This window comes from Channa argus, chromosome 19, assembly GCF_033026475.1.
Source record: "Channa argus isolate prfri chromosome 19, Channa argus male v1.0, whole genome shotgun sequence".
NCBI classification, from domain to species: Eukaryota; Metazoa; Chordata; class Actinopteri; order Anabantiformes; family Channidae; genus Channa; species Channa argus.
Window position 1 is genome coordinate 20,864,314 of NC_090215.1, and position 18,149 is coordinate 20,882,462.

Here is an 18,149-nt window from a genome sequence, read left to right on the forward strand (position 1 = left end):
TTTAACAAATGTATTTTTTTATTTACAGGAAAGGCAGAAAAAGTTTCAGTGTTTCAGTGCATCTTCGATTGTAGTGATTTGTAAAACATAAGAAATATTTAAAATAAGCAGAGAAGATCCAGATCCACTGCAGATCCTCTGTCAGTCACAGCTGGATGAAGCTCTCCTCTCCACTCTACCTCCCAGTAACATGGTCCAGTCAGAGCCTCTCTGCACACAACATGCTGCTGCTGCTGCAACATCTGGATCATCAGGACACAGACAGATCATCACTTTCACCTGTAGAGAGAATGAGAGAGAACAGAGGAGATCAATGATGTTTCCAGAGAATCACTTCATCATCTGTCAGTCAGCAGAGGTTCTGGTCTGTACAAAGACCACATGGTTACTAAATGTAACCATGTGAGGACCACTGTCTCTATACATGTTGTGAGGCTGTCAGCTGGAATCCAGCTTTATTTCCTGTCCACATGAAGACAACAACAACAGTCGTCTTCACATCAACTCAAACACATGATCACCACAAGCTTCTGGCTGATCTGATTCTGGTTGACTGTTCTCTCTGTCTCTGTCTCTCTGTCCAATCCTGAAGTATGTCCCCATTCTCCTCTCACAGCTTCACTGAGGAAAGCAGCCACTGAGAAGGTTGGAGCTTTACTGGAAAAACTGGATCTTTGCTTAGATACTAACTGGGTTTAGTACAATACTGCTGAAAGCAGCATGGACTGACTCCAACCCTCTACTGACCTCAGAGTCTCCAGTCTACAGTGTGGACTCTTCCCAAGGTAAGACAGAAGCTTCACTGCTGAATCCTGAAGGTTGTTTTCACGCAGGTCCAGTTCTCTCAGATGGGAGGGGTTGGACTTCAGAGCTGAGAGCAGAGAATCACAGCTGATCTCTGACAAACTGCAGCAACTCAATCTGAGTAAAGAATCAAAGATGTGGATCAAATCATTAGTAACAATCAGATTTGTCCTAATCAATGGTGTTAGAGTGACTTTGTCCTTGTGTTATTGTGGATCATCAGAATTTCAGCCTTTACAGACATCATCCAAATGTCAGCACAACATTCATACACCTATTCATGTCAGCACTGATTCAGAACATGCTGCTCACCTCACTCACCTCTGGAATTATCAGACAAACATCAAATCACATCTGACAGACTAAAAACTTCCTACAATACTTTGATTCATCAGAGAAATGGATCAAACTTTAAAGAACCAGAACTGATCCAGTATAAAGGTCTTGCTTGGTCCTGGTCTCCGCCCTGCAGATCAGCTCAGGAAACCAAAAACTAAACGCAGATTCAACTGAACAAAAACTATTTGAATCCCAAATTACAGATGATTTCATGAAAACTTTGGAAAATGTTCAGCAGAAATGTGAAATAACAACAATTTGCACTTCATGTACTGAAACATGGAAAAACAACAGTTTGGTTCTTTAAACATTTTTCAACTCATTTAGCAAGAAAGTTCACCTCTGTGAAAAAATACAACTGTTTTTATATGAACAGAATCAGTGATGAGAGGTCAAAAGAAAAAAATACAGTTTTATCTTCATTGAGTTTATGTCAATGGATTTTTGCCAAAAATATTAGTTGAAACTTAAAAAGAGTTATGAAGGTTTTATTTCAGTGAACTCACTGAAATAACTATCACTAAACAAATAGATTAGTTTTAGTCCAATATAACATGATATATAATGAGAAAATACAAATAAAATGAAAATTGAGCTTTTAGTTAATTGATTTTGAGGAATAAAGACTTAACAGTATCAGTCAGTGAACTGACCTCAGAGTCTCCAGTTTACAGTGTGGACTCTCCAGAAAACCACACAGCAGCTTCACTCCTGAATCCTGCAGCTTGTCATTGAAACTCAGGTCCAGTTGTCTCAGATGGGAGGGGTTGGACTTCAGAGCTGAGACCAGAGAATCACAGCTGATCTCTGACAAACCGCATTCATTCAATCTGAATAAAGAATTAAAGATGAAAGTTTAGAAACAAAGTTCCTGTTTGAAACCATCAATGTTTCATCATCTGATCAGAGTTGAGATCAGGATTTTCTCTCAGGATTCTTCAACAATATATTTGTGTCTTTCTTCTTCTTCATGTGGACATTCCATGTTGTCTTTGTGAAGACAGACAGTGAAATGTTAGTGTCTAAACTCTGATAACACAAACTTTAACTTCTTGTCTGCGCTTAATGATCACACCTTCAAACTAAGGTTTTTCTGTCTGTCTTCAAACACTGGACAGAGACAGAGAGGAGGAACTTTGTCCTCACACATTTAAAATGTCACTATAGTGGATCTCACAGCACAGCTGCTGTCATTCACCTGGATTTGGCTTCATGTGATCAGACAATGTAGTGATTTGACAAAGATCCAGTTTGTCTGCAGCAACACTTTGGTTGTCCTCAACACACATTTGTCCTCCCTGCTCTCTCATGTGTCTCTCACATGTCTTCACACATGCAAAGTATTTCCCATACGATGTAAAGCTGTTAATCATCTCCTGTTGCTCTTGATAGTAGTTGTGGAATGTTTGGAGGATTTCTTTCCTTTTCTCTGCTGCTCCTCTCTACATTTATTCCACTCAAATCAAACAGGATCAACTGTCTCTGCTTCTTGACACAGTTGGCAGTTGGATGCTTCTTCATTAGCTTCAGTCAACTATTTAGTGCTGTGTGTCCTGTTCTTAACCTGCTGATTCTTCTCTCCTCCTTCTATTTGCTCCAAGCTGATTCTCTGTTGCTGCTTTATACAAGTGTCTTCAATTCTAAGTCTGACAATCAAATGTCATTTTCACATTTTTACATCGGATTTTTCTACTTTACCATAAGAGTCGACACTTTCAAAACTTACTTTCAACCACTGAACAGTTTGAATGTGATTTGACCTCAGAAACATGAAGCTGTCTGTAGTTTAGTGTCACCACAACTTTCACATCATATTAATCTCAGCACAAAACTAAAACATGGTGTCTGACCTCAGAGTCTCCAGTCTACAGTGTGGACTCTCCAGAAAACCACACAGCAGCTTCACTCCTGAATCCTGCAGGTTGTTTAAGCTCAGGTCCAGTTCTCTCAGATGGGAGGGGTTGGACTTCAGGGCTGAGACCAGAGAATCACAGCTGATCTCTGACAAACTGCAGCTCCTCAATCTGAATAAAGAATCAAAGATGTGGATCAAATCATTAGTAATCAATCAGAAACGTCCTAATCAATGGTGATTTCTCTAAAATGAGCAAAACTAAAAAGTATTTTACTACTAAACTATTCCAAACAAAAACTATTTGAATCCCAAATTACAGATACTTTCATGAAAACTTTGGAAAATGTTCAGCAGAAATGTGAAATAAAAACAATTTTCACTTCATGGACTGAAACATGGAAAAAAACAGTTTGGTTCTTTAAACATTTTTCAACTAATTTAACAAGAAAATTCACCTCTATGAAAAAATACAACTGTTTTTTTTTTTTAACATCAATGATTACAGCTCACTGATATGAGGTAAAACAACAAATGTTGTTTCCCTTTATTCATTTTAATCACTAATTTTAAATAAAATATTAGTTTTGATAATTATGTTTATTGTTGTTATAAAAATACATTTAAATGTACCAAGTAAACATTTAATACAGTTTATTTAGAAACAGTGACAAATTTAAAAAATATTTTTTTAAATCTGAAAATTAAAGTTTGGATTAAATATATAAAATCTTCAACAGTATCAGTCAGTGAACTGACCCCAGAGTCTCCAGTTTACAGTGTGGACTCTCCAGAAAACCACACAGCAGCTTCACTCCTGAATCCTGCAGCTTGTTCCACCTCAGGTCCAGTTGTCTCAGATGGGAGGGGTTGGACTTCAGAGCTGAGAGCAGAGAATCACAGCTGATCTCTGACAATCTGCAGTCCCACAAACTGCATAAAGAATCAAAGATGTGGATCAAATCATTAGTAACAATCAGATTTGTCCTAATCAATGGTGTTAGAGTGACTTTGTCCTTGTGTTATTGTGGATCATCAGAATTTCAGCCTTTACAGACATCATCCAAATGTCAGCACAACATTCATACACCTATTCATGTCAGCACTGATTCAGAACATGCTGCTCACCTCACTCACCTCTGGAATTATCAGACAAACATCAAATCACATCTGACAGACTAAAAGCTTTCTACAATACTTTGATTCATCAGTGAAATGGATCAAACTTTAAAGAACTGATCAGCTTTGGTTGTAGACCACCTTAACAGGGGGGGCAGACTGTGGTCAGTACTGATCTGTGCTCCTGAAACTGATACAGTAAAGTCAGGTCTCATAAGAGAATCAGACTCCATCAGTAACTTAACAAAGATAAAAACCTTTTCAAAATCAAACCATCATGAATCCTTCATTCATCATGTTGCTGAGCTCCTATCAGACATGTTGGATAAAAAGAACTTGTGGTTGTTACTTTAAATGTGTCATTTTTAACATGGGTGACACATATTCTTGCTTTTCTATTGCTTGGGAAGCCTAAAGTGTGGGCGATATAAAAGTATTTACAACTATCAACTGTGGCAGGAAGGTAGAGCGGTTGTCCACCAATCTCACAGTTGTTGGTTCAATCCCCGGCTCATCCGGTCACATGTCGAAGTGTCCTTGAGCAAGACACTGAACCCCAACTTAGTTGCTCCCGGTGAGTGTTGGCCAGCCACACCCACTGGTGTGTGTGATTGTGAGTGTGAATGGGTGAATAAGAAGCAGTGTAAAGCGCTTTGAGTGCCGATAGGTAGAAAAGTGCTAAATAAGTGCAGAACATTTACCATTTAACCTTTATCAGTGGTTGAGAGATAAAACACATGGTGCTTGGTATCCATCCATTTTAGCAGGTGTTGTCATTTTCAAACCACTAGAGAACAAGAACACTATTTACCTTCTATTTCTGATACACAGTGGGTTAGATTACGGTTCTTGTTCAGAGGTTCAGCTCATCATCTAGCACTAGAAACAGGCACATGGACTCATACACCTTTGTTAGATAGAGTTTGCAATAGAGTGCATGTGTATTAGAAGATGAGAAGTTGTTTACTGCATCAACATTTACATGACAAATACTTCAATGACCTGTCAATTGTTTGGGATTCAGACTCTGCATGGAAATTAGCAGCTTCTGTGCATCTAGGAATCCAGAAGAGAGTGGATTTGTTTATCTGCATACATGAGGAACTATGGGCTGGATGGCAGACAGTCCTCAATGAAGTGCAAAATCTAAGGTAAAAGCTTGAATCCTCCAAATGAGCAATAAAACATGATTAATTGTAAAATAAATGTCCACACTGAGTTCAGCTTCCTCCTGAATCCTCTTTCTAACTGGATCAGATGTTGGATGTTCTCTTCTCTGATCCTAAATGGAACCTAGTACCTTTCTGTACAAACATGTCTGCAGTGTCACATTTCTGCTCCTGGTTACTGGTTGTGTCTCTACACAAAGTGACATCATTGTCTGACAGGAAGCATCATGCACAGGTTCAAGTGTCACCTGCTGATGGAGACAAATCAGACGCTACTAAAGACATGAAGAGTTCATTTCCAAAAACTGATTTCTGAACATTACATTTTTATAAATTATATTTTTTATTCTGGACTCCAGAAAATATTAAACTGGTGTTGTGTTGTTTTAGGTCTGAATTAACTCAATATAATAAAGGGAAGAGTTTTATTAAAGAAATAGCTTTTTTCTTTAAAGCAGATAAGTTCATAAATTATTTTTAGACTTTTTCAAATGTAATGTTTTAATGTCCTTTAACATAAAACCAGCAGGTAAATTGTGTTTTTCATCTACAAACGTTATTTCCAGAAAAGCTGGTCACTTTTTCCAAACTGCAATAAAAACTCCAATCTGGAATTTGTTCATTAACTTGAACTTTGATTTATTTGACAAATGGACAAAGAAAAGATTTTTCACTGTATTTTGTAAATTGAAGCTCATTGAGAAAAGACAAATAAGAGTGAAAAGTGAAGAAAAGTCCGACGGTTGTGGATGATTCCAGAATGAGCAGCTTCATTGGTAACAGGTGAGGGGATCAGGATTGGCTCAAAGGCTCAGTCTCTACAATCAAACATGGCTCGTGGCTCAGCACTTTGACAATTCTGTCATCAAGGTGAAAAATGCAAGTTTGCAAAGAATTGAGCTCTTTCACCATCTCCACAACATCACAGTGGGAAAAGATTCAGTGCATAAAGGCCAAAGGCAGAAACTACTGTTGAATGTGTGGAACCTTCCAGCTGTCAGGCAGTAAAATGTCAACGAAACAAAGTTTCATCTTTAACACTTGAGAAAAACTCGGCTTTCCTTAAGTTCATGGTCCACTACTAGTGCAGACAAGGTACTAGTCCAAGGCCCAATCAGACTGTCAGCCTGTTCCTCCTCAGCACCACTTTCCTTCAAGTACAGTCTGCAAACATGGAGACATCTCCCATCAGCCAGTCTGGACTTATTTCACTTTTCTATGTGGACTCAACTTAAACTCCCATATAGTGTTGAGGGATTTGACCTGAGGAAATGGTTTTCACATTTGTGCTCAGACAAACTTAGAAACTAATGAACCAAACCAAACCTGAACATTCACTTATGGATTTAAGATGGAAAACTGACCTCAGACTCTCCAGGAGACAGTTTGGATTCTTCAGTCCAGAACAAATCAGCTTCACTCCTGAATCCTGCAACTTGTTCCAGCTCAGGTCCAGTTCTCTCAGATGGGAGGTGCTGGACTTCTGAGCTGAAGCCACAACTTCACAGTGAGTCTCTGAGAGTCCACAGTCAGAAAGTCTGTGATCACAGATAATGAGAAATAATATTAATTTAAAATATTTTTTTAAGTATAATTCAAGATTATAAAGTTTATATTTTCTCTGTTTTGATCATAAAGCAGAATGAGATGGAGGCAGCAGCTAAATGGTCTGAACTCATCCTCTGTAACACTTTTCTACATTATGGAGACACAAAGCAACACACACACACACACACACACTATGACATTCCACTAAATCAGACTGCAGTTACAGTGTCTGTAGTTTCACACTGACACCACAACAAAGCAGAAACACCTTCAACACTCATCGTGGGTTATCCAGTTTTTAACCCATATACTACATGAGCTAAACCACACTGTGCACTGATTAAGTGTCACACTTCATGTCTGCCAGACTTTGATCCTACACTTGTTGGACAGAATTAGAGGAATCTCTCTAAATGTCCATATCTATGTCATATAAATGCATAGACCCCAAAAACCCATTTGTGTAACAGCTTAAACGACCTGCTGCCATCAAGACTGAAGAGTCTGTGATCTCACATAAACTTAATAAGTCCAACTCCCAAGTTCCATAGTCTGAACTTGTCCTATTCTATATTGAGAAATGCCTTTTATCAAGGCATCAAAAAAAGCTGAAATGCTGAAACTTTAACATCTTAAACCCAAATGTCTTTAGTTTACAGTACAGATCAATTTGACTTGTTGTTCCAACATCTTTTATGTGTGTTAAGTGTGTTTGATCACATCTGGACTCACTGAGCCTTTCTGCAGTTCCTCACAGCTGGGATCAGTCTCCGTCGTCCCTCCTCTGATGTGTTGTACTTCTTCAGGTCCAACTCATCCAGAACCTCCTCTGACATCTGCAGCATGTAGGCCAGAGCTGAGCAGTGGATCTCAGAGAGTTTCTTCTCTGATCTGTTCTCTGACTTCAGGAACTCTTGGATCTCCTGATGTACTGAGTGGTCCTTCATCTCCATCAGACAGTGGAAGATGTTGATGCTTCTGTCAGGAGAAATTTTATCATTGTTCATCCACTTCAGGTTTTTGATGACTCTCTGGAGAATTTCTGGATTTTTATCTGTCTGACCCAGCAGACCTCCTAAGAGTCTCTGGTTGGACTCCAGAGAGAGGCCATGAAGGAAGCGGACAAAAAGGTCCAGGTGGCCATTTTGACTTTGGAGGGATTTCTCCATAGCAATATCCAGGAATGCATCTAGAGCTGAGTAACTATTTTCTTGTCCCAGTAAGTTCTTTACTACCTCAGTGTTCCTATCATTGTAACAGTGGAAGAAGTAAACTGCAGCCAGAAACTCCTGGATGCTCAGATGAACAAAGCAGTAGACTGTTTTCTGGAAGATCACACTCTCTCTTTTGAAGATCTCTGTACAAACTCCTGAGTACACCAAGGCCTCTGTGACACCAAGACCACACTGCTCCAGGTCTTCTTGGTAGAACATGATGTTTCCTTTCTCCAGATGTTCAAACGCCAGCCTCCCCAGCTTCAAAAGAACTTCCCTGTCGGCCTCTGTCAGCTCCTGTGGACTGGTCTCATGTCCCTCAGCATACTTGTTCTTCTTCCTCTTGGTCTGAACCAGCAGGAAGTTTGAGTACATGTCAGTCAGGGTCTTGGGCAGCTCTCCTCTCTGCTCTGTGGTCAACATGTGCTCCAGAACTGTAGCAGTGATCCAGCAGAAGACTGGGATGTGACACATGATGTGGAGGCTCCTGGATGTCTTGATGTGGGAGATGATTCTGCTGGACAGCTCTTCATCACTGAACCTCCTCCTGAAGTACTCCTCCTTCTGGGCGTCAGTGAAGCCTCGTACTTCTGTTACCCTGTCGACACATGTAGGAGGGATCTGATTGGCTGCTGCAGGTCTGGAAGTTATCCAGACCAGAGCTGAGGGAAGCAGATTCCCCTGGATGAGGTTTGTCAACAACACGTCAACTGATGACTTCTGTGTGACATCAGACACAACCTCACTGTTGTTGAAATCCAGTGAACGTCTGCTTTCATCCAGGCCGTCAAAGATGAACAAAAGTTTACAGACAGCCAGCTGCTCTGCTGTGACCTTCTGTAATGTTGGATGGAAAACATGGAGCAGCGTGAGAAGACTATACTGCTCATCTTTGATCAAGTTCAGCTCCCTGAACGAGAGCAGAACCAGGACACTGACATCTTGGTTTTCCAAGTCCTCTGCCCAGTCCAGACTGAACTTCTGCACTGAGAAGGTTTTTCCAACACCAGCGACGCCGTTGGTCAGAACCACTCTGATGTGTCTCTGTTGGTCAGGTAAGGCTTTAAAGATGTCGTGGACCTTGATTGGAGTGTCATGGAGGTTATTCATGTTGGAAGCTGTCTCAAGCTGCCTCACCTCATGTTGGGTATTAACCTCTTCACTCTGTCTCTCTGTGATGTAGAGCTCAGTGTAGATCCTGTTGAGGAGGGTTCCACTTCCTGTTTCATCACTTCCTTCAGTCACACATTCACATCTCCTCCTCAGACTGATCTTATGTTCATCTAAAACCTCCTGCAGACCAACATCTGCTGATACATGAGTAACTGTGTGAGAATAAAAAAATAGAATCTGGTTTGTTCTTTGTGTTACCAACAAAAACAAACACAAAGATATTTAAGAATCTGATATTTATAATAATAAACACAGAATATTAATATATTTAAGTATAATAAACCCCTTTTATAATATATTATGAAAACAATCACTGAAGAAAACAAACAAAGTCTGTGAAGTGTTTCAGAATATCTCACATTAAAAAGTGCTTAGTCTTACTTTGTACAATTCTGGATCTTTTTCCACACTGGGGACAGGAGGAGTCTCCTGATGAACCGGACTGGTCCCAGTATGAGGTGATGCACTGTCTGCAGAACCAGTGTCCACAGCTGGTAGAGACTGGATCCTTCAGGACGTCCTGACACAAAGCACAGCAGGACAGCTGCTCTTCTTCTAAACTCCTCTTCCTCTTTCTGTGGACATGAAACACAAACTCACTCTCAGTAGATGAATTTTAATATAAGCAGATGCATTGACTTAGTTGAAGCTCTATTGTTTTACAACTGCTTGTAAATCAGACTTCAGTCCATTCAAATGAGACATTTACTAAATGTCTCTCAAGTAGTTGTGAGTCATTTCAACATTCAACACAAAACAGCACAGACATGGCTCAGAGTGGACTGAGAGCTGTGGTTAGAAATAAAGTTACAAGTGGAGAATAATGAGGCTTTAAAAAGCAGATATCCATCAAATATCAGAGGTTGTTGGTTTGACACAATCAACAGTTCAACAGCAGGTTTTCACAGGAAAAGTAGAACACAGCAAATGAGCTGATGAACTGAGGAGCACACGTCCTGTGGATGAGTGGGCAGAACAAACATTTTAGAAATATTGAGGAAGTCAAGAAAACTCTCCAGCTGCAGGAAAATATGTTTTCTCCATAACAATGAAACCATTTCATGAACATCAGCTTAGAAACATAAGGACTCTGCAAACTGAAATATTAACAAGTTAATCATGAAGTGGAAAAGTGTCTCATCATGCAACTCAGGATTAAGGGACAACAACAAATATTATTGAGGTTAAAAGGTGGAAGTCAAAAAGGTTTTTACTTTCATACGTTTATGTTCAGATTTCACTTTTCTGTTCTTTATATTGTTTCTTTTCAATTTCACTATGTGAACACCTGTGTAAAGGCTGATGCTCAGACACACTGCAACAACTCTGAAACGCATTTTATCCAATGCTTGAACCACAAAAACTCTGAACTCTGCACTGTCACAAATAACCATTAGAAACGAGGCATCCACCCGAGCACAGAAGGCAAACCTGAGGAACAGTGAACATCTGTCTGATTTCCCTGAGTTATAGGACACAACTTTAGAGCTCAGCAGGAAAACTGTCTCCTGGAAGCAGATTTCAAGCAGAAATGTCAGGTGTGTTTCAACAGTCAGCTAGTTTTTGCAGGTATGTTAAACTTTTTGCTGCAGCTCTGCTGTCCACAGAACCATGCTCTCTACTAGTATTATTACAGTCTGTGCTGTAAATATGCAGAGATGTTGTTCAGCTTAGAGGCAATGGCACAATGGCAAGAAAAGACAGGAGGCAGAGCTGGAGGTAGCAGAGCTTAAGATGTTGAGGTTCTCTGGGAGTGATGAGGATGGACAGGATCAGGAATGAGGACATCAGAGGGACAGCTCATGTTAGATGTTTAGGAGATAAAGTCAGAGAGGAAAGATTGAGGTGGTTTGGACATGTTCAGAGGAGAAACTGTGAATATATCAGTAGAAGGATGCTGAGGTTGGAGCTGCCAGGCAGGAGGTCTAGAGGAAGAACAAAGAGGAGATTTATGGATGTAGTGAGGGAGGACATGAAGTTAGTTTGCCTAAGATTTCTACATCATCTGCACCATTTCAAAAACTAAATCTACCTCCAATCTTATAATTGATGTGGAAACAATCCAGGTGGTTTTCACTGTAAATCTGAAGTCCAAGCACTTTGTTCTTCAAGTCAAGTCAAGGGGCTTTTATTGTCATTTCTACTATACACAGTGGTAAACAGTACACAGTAGAAACGAGATAACGTTCCTCCAAGAACCAAGGTGCTACAAAAACAACACAAGCTGATTACTGTAACATGTCACAGTGACATGTTACAGTAACAAACTGGAACTGACCGTGTGAAGTCTGATAGAAAACATTCAAACTAAAACCCAGTCTTGACCCACAAAAAACCCTTTGAGTTGTGTGGACCTCCAAAAATGTCCTCACAACAAAGGTACTGAAACAAAATGTGTCCACACAAGGCAACAAAGACATACACACAGCTGCAGAGCAAAGAGGACACGGAGGAGCAGACAAGACAAATGTGCACTTCAGTTGTGTTCATACAAAGTCCTTCCTGCAGGGTTGTGACCATGTTTGTTAGTGTTTCAGAACGTAACCACTGTGTAACCATCAGAAAAGAGAGTTTGATTTCTCTGATTTACTGATTTGTTCTCACTAACGCTGCTCCCTCTCTTCATTCACTCACTGTGTCTCTCTATCGCTGCATGAGACTCATGTTCTAGGACCAGGTTTTTATTTCATCTGTTTTCTCTTTGTGTTGTGATGGTGGACGCACACGTTTCTTCTCTGGGTATCAATAAAGTTTTTAAACTAACTGCAGAAGAAACTGTGTCTTACTTTGTGTCTGAGGGTCCAGTTCCATCACTGAACTTTGGAGGTTGCTCTTTGGATCGGTCACTCTTCATAGACAGACAGCTTTGTCCTGCAGACTCTGCTCTGTCCTCTTCCTCCATCTTCTGGACGTCAGTCAGTCTGAAAAATAAAGCAGTTCCACTGACGGTGAGACCAGAACAAGAACCAGTATAAACACTGAGAAATGGAGAAACCAGGAAGTGAAACACACACTGTAATAAAAGCTGACTGTCAGTTTTATTAGAATCTTTGCTCCATTTCTTGGTTAAATGTATTTATATTTTTTATTATTCAGCCAATCAGGACTTTGTGTTCACAGATTAATTAACGGTTCAGTTCCTAGACGTAGAGAACAGGAAGTTCTACGAATTACGTCATCAGTTTCTCCTTATGTCAACAGCAGTAGACAGTGCGTGTTGTGTCTACAGTCCACAGGGACAAACAGACTCAGAGACTTTGACAGTAAAATAAGAACAATGTTGGATGTCTCACACTTCACTTAGGTTATCAGTAAATTTACATTTATGAATATAGAATTTAGCAAATATAAAGATACATTTATTAGAAAATATTTGTTACTCTGACCAAATAATATGAGGTTATTGTTAAACCGGTTTTCATAGAAAATAGATTTATTCCTGTTGTTCCAGATATAATACGTGTGTGGTGTAAAATGATGTTCGAAGATGAGAGACCAGGAAAGTAGCATCTGTCTGTGGAAGTGGGAGAGTTTAATGGGGATCTTTGAGATATAGCTGCAGACCATAAGAAACCTCATAGCACCCATTTTAGAAAAGACAGAAGAGGGGACAGGATTCCAGATCGAGTTAGGATCATGTAGGAAACGTCTCAGCCAGCTGATATTAAAAAATCAAGTAAATTCATAGCACCACACTCCCCTTAGTTCATTAATACAGACACTAATATAATGAATTCTCCTCTTCCAAACAAAATCCAGGAACATTCTGTCATTTTTCAAAGTAGGGTCATCTACATATAAAGAGAGCGCTGCATACGTCTGGAGACACCTTCAGCCATTGAAGCAAGATTCTGCCCTTCAATGCCAAATCTCTGTGGAACCAAGCATTTTATCTGTTTATCTGTTGGATCAAAACACTGAATATCATTACTTTCTTTCATCTTCTCTTTTCTCTAAATCTGTGTCTAATCTGATGTCAAATGTAAAATATTCAGACAAACAAACGGCATAAAGTCAATATTTGTACTTTTTACACAACATCTTTGGCAAATATACTCGATAAACTCCAACTAAAAACAAATTCATTTCAAATCCATGGCCTGTGCCTGTCAACCACCCTCAAAGTTTAATCAAGCTTTTTTACCCTTTGGAGACAAAAAGAAGTTCATGATAATGCTTCATTTACACAAACTCACTTAATCGTCCGGACATTTGATTAAAAGGGACTGAATTTAAGCTGTTGTGTTCATTGTGTCTTAACTCGGCAAATGAATTAATTTGTGTTGACTTTTTGGAATATACAATATTTTATTACTGTGAAGTTAATGTGATTATTATTTGAGCTCATACAGAAGAAAGTTATTAATGAAACTGAAGAGATCATGTAGGTTGCTTTTATTTCCATTTCCTTTTATAATGTATGTACCAAACTAACTGGGATTCAATTCAATTCAACTTTATTTATAAAGCTCCAATTCACAACAAAGTCATCTCAAGGCTCTTTACAGAATAAAGTCAAGACTATAAAGATATTAAGGGAAAACCCAACAAATCCCCCTTGACACCAATGTCAACTGATGGACAACTAATGACTGTCCTCACCACGTTTTATGAGACCAGGTTTGTTTTGATTCTAAAACCTTCAGTGCAGATTTGTAGAGCTTCACCATCACAGGAGAGTTTAACAGCTGTCATTCCAGCAGCAAACATCTGAATGTTTCTGACATCAGTAACATAACTCACAAATAATTTCAGAGCAGATTAACTGTCCATCATTCCAGGTTTTCTTTAGATTCACTGACCACATGACTCACTTTATAAACGTGGTTACTGGAAATCTGTGTAAACACGCAGCAGCAGAGTAACCTGCTTTTCCTCCATCCCACTTATTTGTGAAGCCTGGATCACAGATTTGAACTGTTCCTGACTTTTCTCCGTGTGTTAGTAACGTTACAGCGCAGGGGGACAGAAAGCACAAAGGGAGACACATGCTCAGTTTGACAAAGCTGATTAGAAACAAAGAAATGTACCTGAGGAAACTATAAGCTGGTTCCTTCAGTCCATGTGAACACACTCATTATTGTGAAGTGCAGGACAAGTTTTGCTGCGTCACTGTAGTGTTGGAGCTTTTTGTGCCGTGTGGCTCCCACCTACCAACAGCCCCCTGCTCTCTTCCTCTATGGTCCTCACAGACTTTGACAGTGAAATAATAATATTGTTGGATATTCAGCCTTCACGTTTCCTCTTCCTGCTCTGTCGACACAAAATAAAGATTCTAATTCCGCTTCTAAAACTCAGCTGTAAACAACAAAGTTGAATAAAAATGGCGTCAGAACTAACTGCGCACTTTCTGTTTTATGCTGCGTTTGTAACCATCGGAAATCACAAACGTCCGAGTTCATGCAGTACCAGGAGTCACGGCGGAAATGTAACAATCGCCATGTCTGATTAGAGGATAGTTGTTTTATCTTCTCTTCTTCTAATCATAGTGCATAGTGCAAATGTGCAGCGTCAGCAGAGCTGCATTAATTTAGTCAGATTTGACACAACAGTAAGTTTAAATATCATTTAATCATATGGCTTAGACCAGACTGAGCCATTTGTAAAAGTCCTGATCTCCGATGACCTTTTAAAGCACCGTCTCATTTTCAGTTACTAGAAATCACGATTTTTTTTAATAATGTTAAGATTAAGATGTTTAATACAAACACAGAAACAAACGTGGTGCAGAAAGTCCAGTATATTAAATGAAATTTGTAGAAGTACATTTACATTCATACAACTAAGAAACCATAAAGCCAGGTTATTAAGTTAAACATTAAAGATTAGCAGTGAAGCAAATCATCGTATAAAAACATCAGAAAACACAGCACGATTAAAGGTTTGCAAACAGAATGATCACAATCATTCAATATGAAATGTGATCAAATGTAGTTTGTCACTGTCAGTTCTGTTAAATAAGACGTTTTCTTATTTCAGGGAGAGGCTGAAAACAGAGGAGAAAACAAGGTGGATAAATTCTCCCAGAAACTTTTACCTACAGCAAGAGTCTCACTGGAGAAGTTCGTGGTTCTATCAAGTCTTGTAAAATAATGGTTAGAGGGATAAAACACGTCATATATAATTGTGAGGTAATGATCAAGTGTCAGAAACAAAGTTCATTTTACGCTTTTCAATTCTTGATCATATAATTTAAGTTTCAAATGACTACTAATTCTTTTTCTCATAAAAAACACGGTCTTTGTTTTTTCCACTAACAGTGTAAAACCCCCACATTAATGACCCTCATCCTCAAAAAGAGAAAAACCTCATCCCACTCTCCATGTTCAACAAACAACAAAAATGGAAAATAATACAGACCCCACTACACCAACTCGTGATGTTCCATTCTCAACAACAGTCTCCTGAATATCGCTTAAATATTCCTACTTTAATCCTTTATCCATAAAATCTTTAATCCATTCATACAAACAGCCTTTAACCCTGTTTTTCTTTCTGTATCTGTGCTTCTCTTATTTCAGCTTCTACATATAAAGCATGATCAATAGTCCTTCTGCCTCTTTAAATCCACTCTAAATATGATTCTTGTCCTCTAAATAAAATCCAAATCATTCATTTATCATTGTCTTCATACTGTAATTCAATCTTAGGAATTACAGCTGCTTCTTTCCAGCTGTGGAGACTTTCTCTCCTCACAAACGTATATGATTCCAGTAAAATGTCCTCAAATGATTCACTAAATTGTTGGACCATAATATATCAAAGATCTGACCTTTATCTGGAGCTGAGGTCTTGGTTTTACTCAGAGCACGATTCAGTTCTGTATGTTGACTAAATGATCCATATCTTCCTGTTGCAGCTCCACATTTAATGTTATTGTAGCTTCCCTCCCTCTCTGGTCTCAATACAACTGTGAACTACTAAAAGTGTGTGTCACCGTCTCTGCTCGGTCCTCATCTGTCCCGTTTATATTTTAGGTCTCATTTACAACAGCAGATCCACACTCTCTTCATTTATTGAACAGGTCCCTCTGATTCTGATTCATACTTATGTCCATCAGATTGTAGAGAACTGGAGAAGTCCCTCTGTGGTAACGTCTAAAACGGTCTTTGACCATAGACTTATCTATGGTACAGACAGAAGGAGACAGTGTCTCTTCTTCTCCACAGTCCATAGGTGAGACTCAGACACTCTGACAGTGAAATAATGGTCAGGTTGTATTAACTGAACACTTTCAGGTTCATTTACCAACAGCTAAACAGTGAAAGCATTATTTATCCTGATTGATTTAGTTTTTGTAGTCTGATGACCTAAGACTGACTACAACTAAGAAAAGTGTCTGCATGAATGTATGGTTCCAATCCCCTACTTAAGTAAACTTCTGAAGTAAATCACTATGAGTAAACAGTAAACACAGTAGAAAATGCATGTAACCAATAAATGAGAAATTTATGGACTAAAATAGAAATAAAGAAATAAAATAAATACTTCCTTGAAGTTGCTTTTTCAGGTCCAGTTGCTCTTAAAAGCTGTTTCATTTTGTAATAACTCAAATGGATCAAATACTCAGATTAGTATTTTACCAAAATATCTTCACCGTGTACTTCACTTGTACTACCTGCCCTGTCGGACTGTCAGACAGAATCAGTGAGCCAGGACGTCGCAGACCAGCAGCTGCGAGTACAGGGATCCACAACGACTGTGCAGTCTCATGGCCTTGATGAATGAAAGAGGCTAAAAGTGAAATAAAATCAGTTTTTTTGACAGTTTCTTCACTGTCTCAAAGACAAATGATGATTTGCTTACTGTCAGAGCACTTAAACACATTATTCATTAGAATTATCACAGTCAGTCACCGTCTTACAGCATCTGCTGATGAGTCCTGGACAAACACCGTCCAACGTTTGTATCAACCTGTGTCTTTACTTTAAACATGGACGTTTACATCATGTTAACACTGACAAGAGTGAAATGTCTTTCATACTGATATAATATTAGTCCAGTGTTTCATTGTTTCCAGCACACTTTTGTTTTTGTCCCTTTATGAGACAGAAGATAATTTGTCATCACAATAGATGGAAGATGAAAAAACACACAAATCCTAACGTCTAAATGTTTGGTTTGTGATGCTGTATGTGACAGTCTGCAGAGATATTATTTGTTCCATATTTCAGCAAAGTCTGTGTTTGTGTTGTTACACTATCAGGCTGTCTTACACCTCCAGTACAGGAGAGAAGACCAGGATCCATCCAACACTGCCAGTGGACTCTCTATGTCCTTTCAAATAGAAAGTCCTAGAGATGGACAAAAGTTTGAACATTCAGAGAAATAAGTAACGTTTCCATAAAGAGGATTTTAATGAGCACACTGGGTGTGTGTCCACACTACTGCACAGAATCCAACTGAGAAAAAGCAACACGTCAGCTCCCAGAGGTGTAAAGTTTATTAAGGCAAGACAGTGAAGACACCAGAATCTGTCCCATGTCCAGTAACAAGCAGCACAGTCAGTGGGAGCAGGACGTCCAAACTGTCACTTAGTGACTCACAACACATCTAACAGCCCTCACACACATTCATTCACATGTCTTCACACAGGTACTTGTGTCCATGTGACAGGTGTGAACCCAGCTTGTCTCTGTGTGTGTGTGTCCGAGTGCAGATGAGACAGAAACACACTGTCGTCTGTTGGAGTCTCAGCTCATTGTGGATGCAGCAGCTCCACCTGTTGTCCAAAGCTACTAACTAGCAGCTGAAGTGTTTAAATCCCATCTCAGACATCATCATGTTCACTGCTGTGTGTGTCTTGTTGTTGCTGTCTGACACACACTCATGTTCCTGCAGCTACAGCTCACTGAAAAAACACTACAACACTCTGGACCAGTGCTGATGGATTCTGGATCACATATCTCGTCTTATTCTGGGTCTGATGTT

At 39.3% G+C, this 18,149-nt stretch overlaps 1 protein-coding gene across 7 annotated transcripts in view; it reads right to left on the minus strand.

Annotated features, from left to right (window-relative positions):
* Positions 1-18,149, minus strand: part of LOC137104398 (NACHT, LRR and PYD domains-containing protein 12-like) — a 58,478-nt gene continuing 40,329 nt past the window's right edge. For 4 of the 7 annotated variants that reach the window (XM_067485523.1, XM_067485522.1, XM_067485520.1 and 1 more), the window contains 4 exons: positions 2,994-3,167; positions 1,797-1,973; positions 748-921; positions 1-279 (listed from right to left, as the gene is read on the minus strand). In XM_067485523.1, coding sequence (XP_067341624.1) covers positions 276-279; positions 748-921; positions 1,797-1,973; positions 2,994-3,167 — 529 coding nt within the window. In that variant the 3' untranslated portion in view covers positions 1-275. Of the gene's footprint in view, positions 280-747; positions 922-1,796; positions 1,974-2,993; positions 3,168-3,754; positions 3,929-6,647; positions 6,822-7,563; positions 9,356-18,149 lie in introns of all 7 variants that reach the window. The other 3 variants (XM_067485524.1, XM_067485525.1, XM_067485526.1) reach the window with 3 other exon arrangements.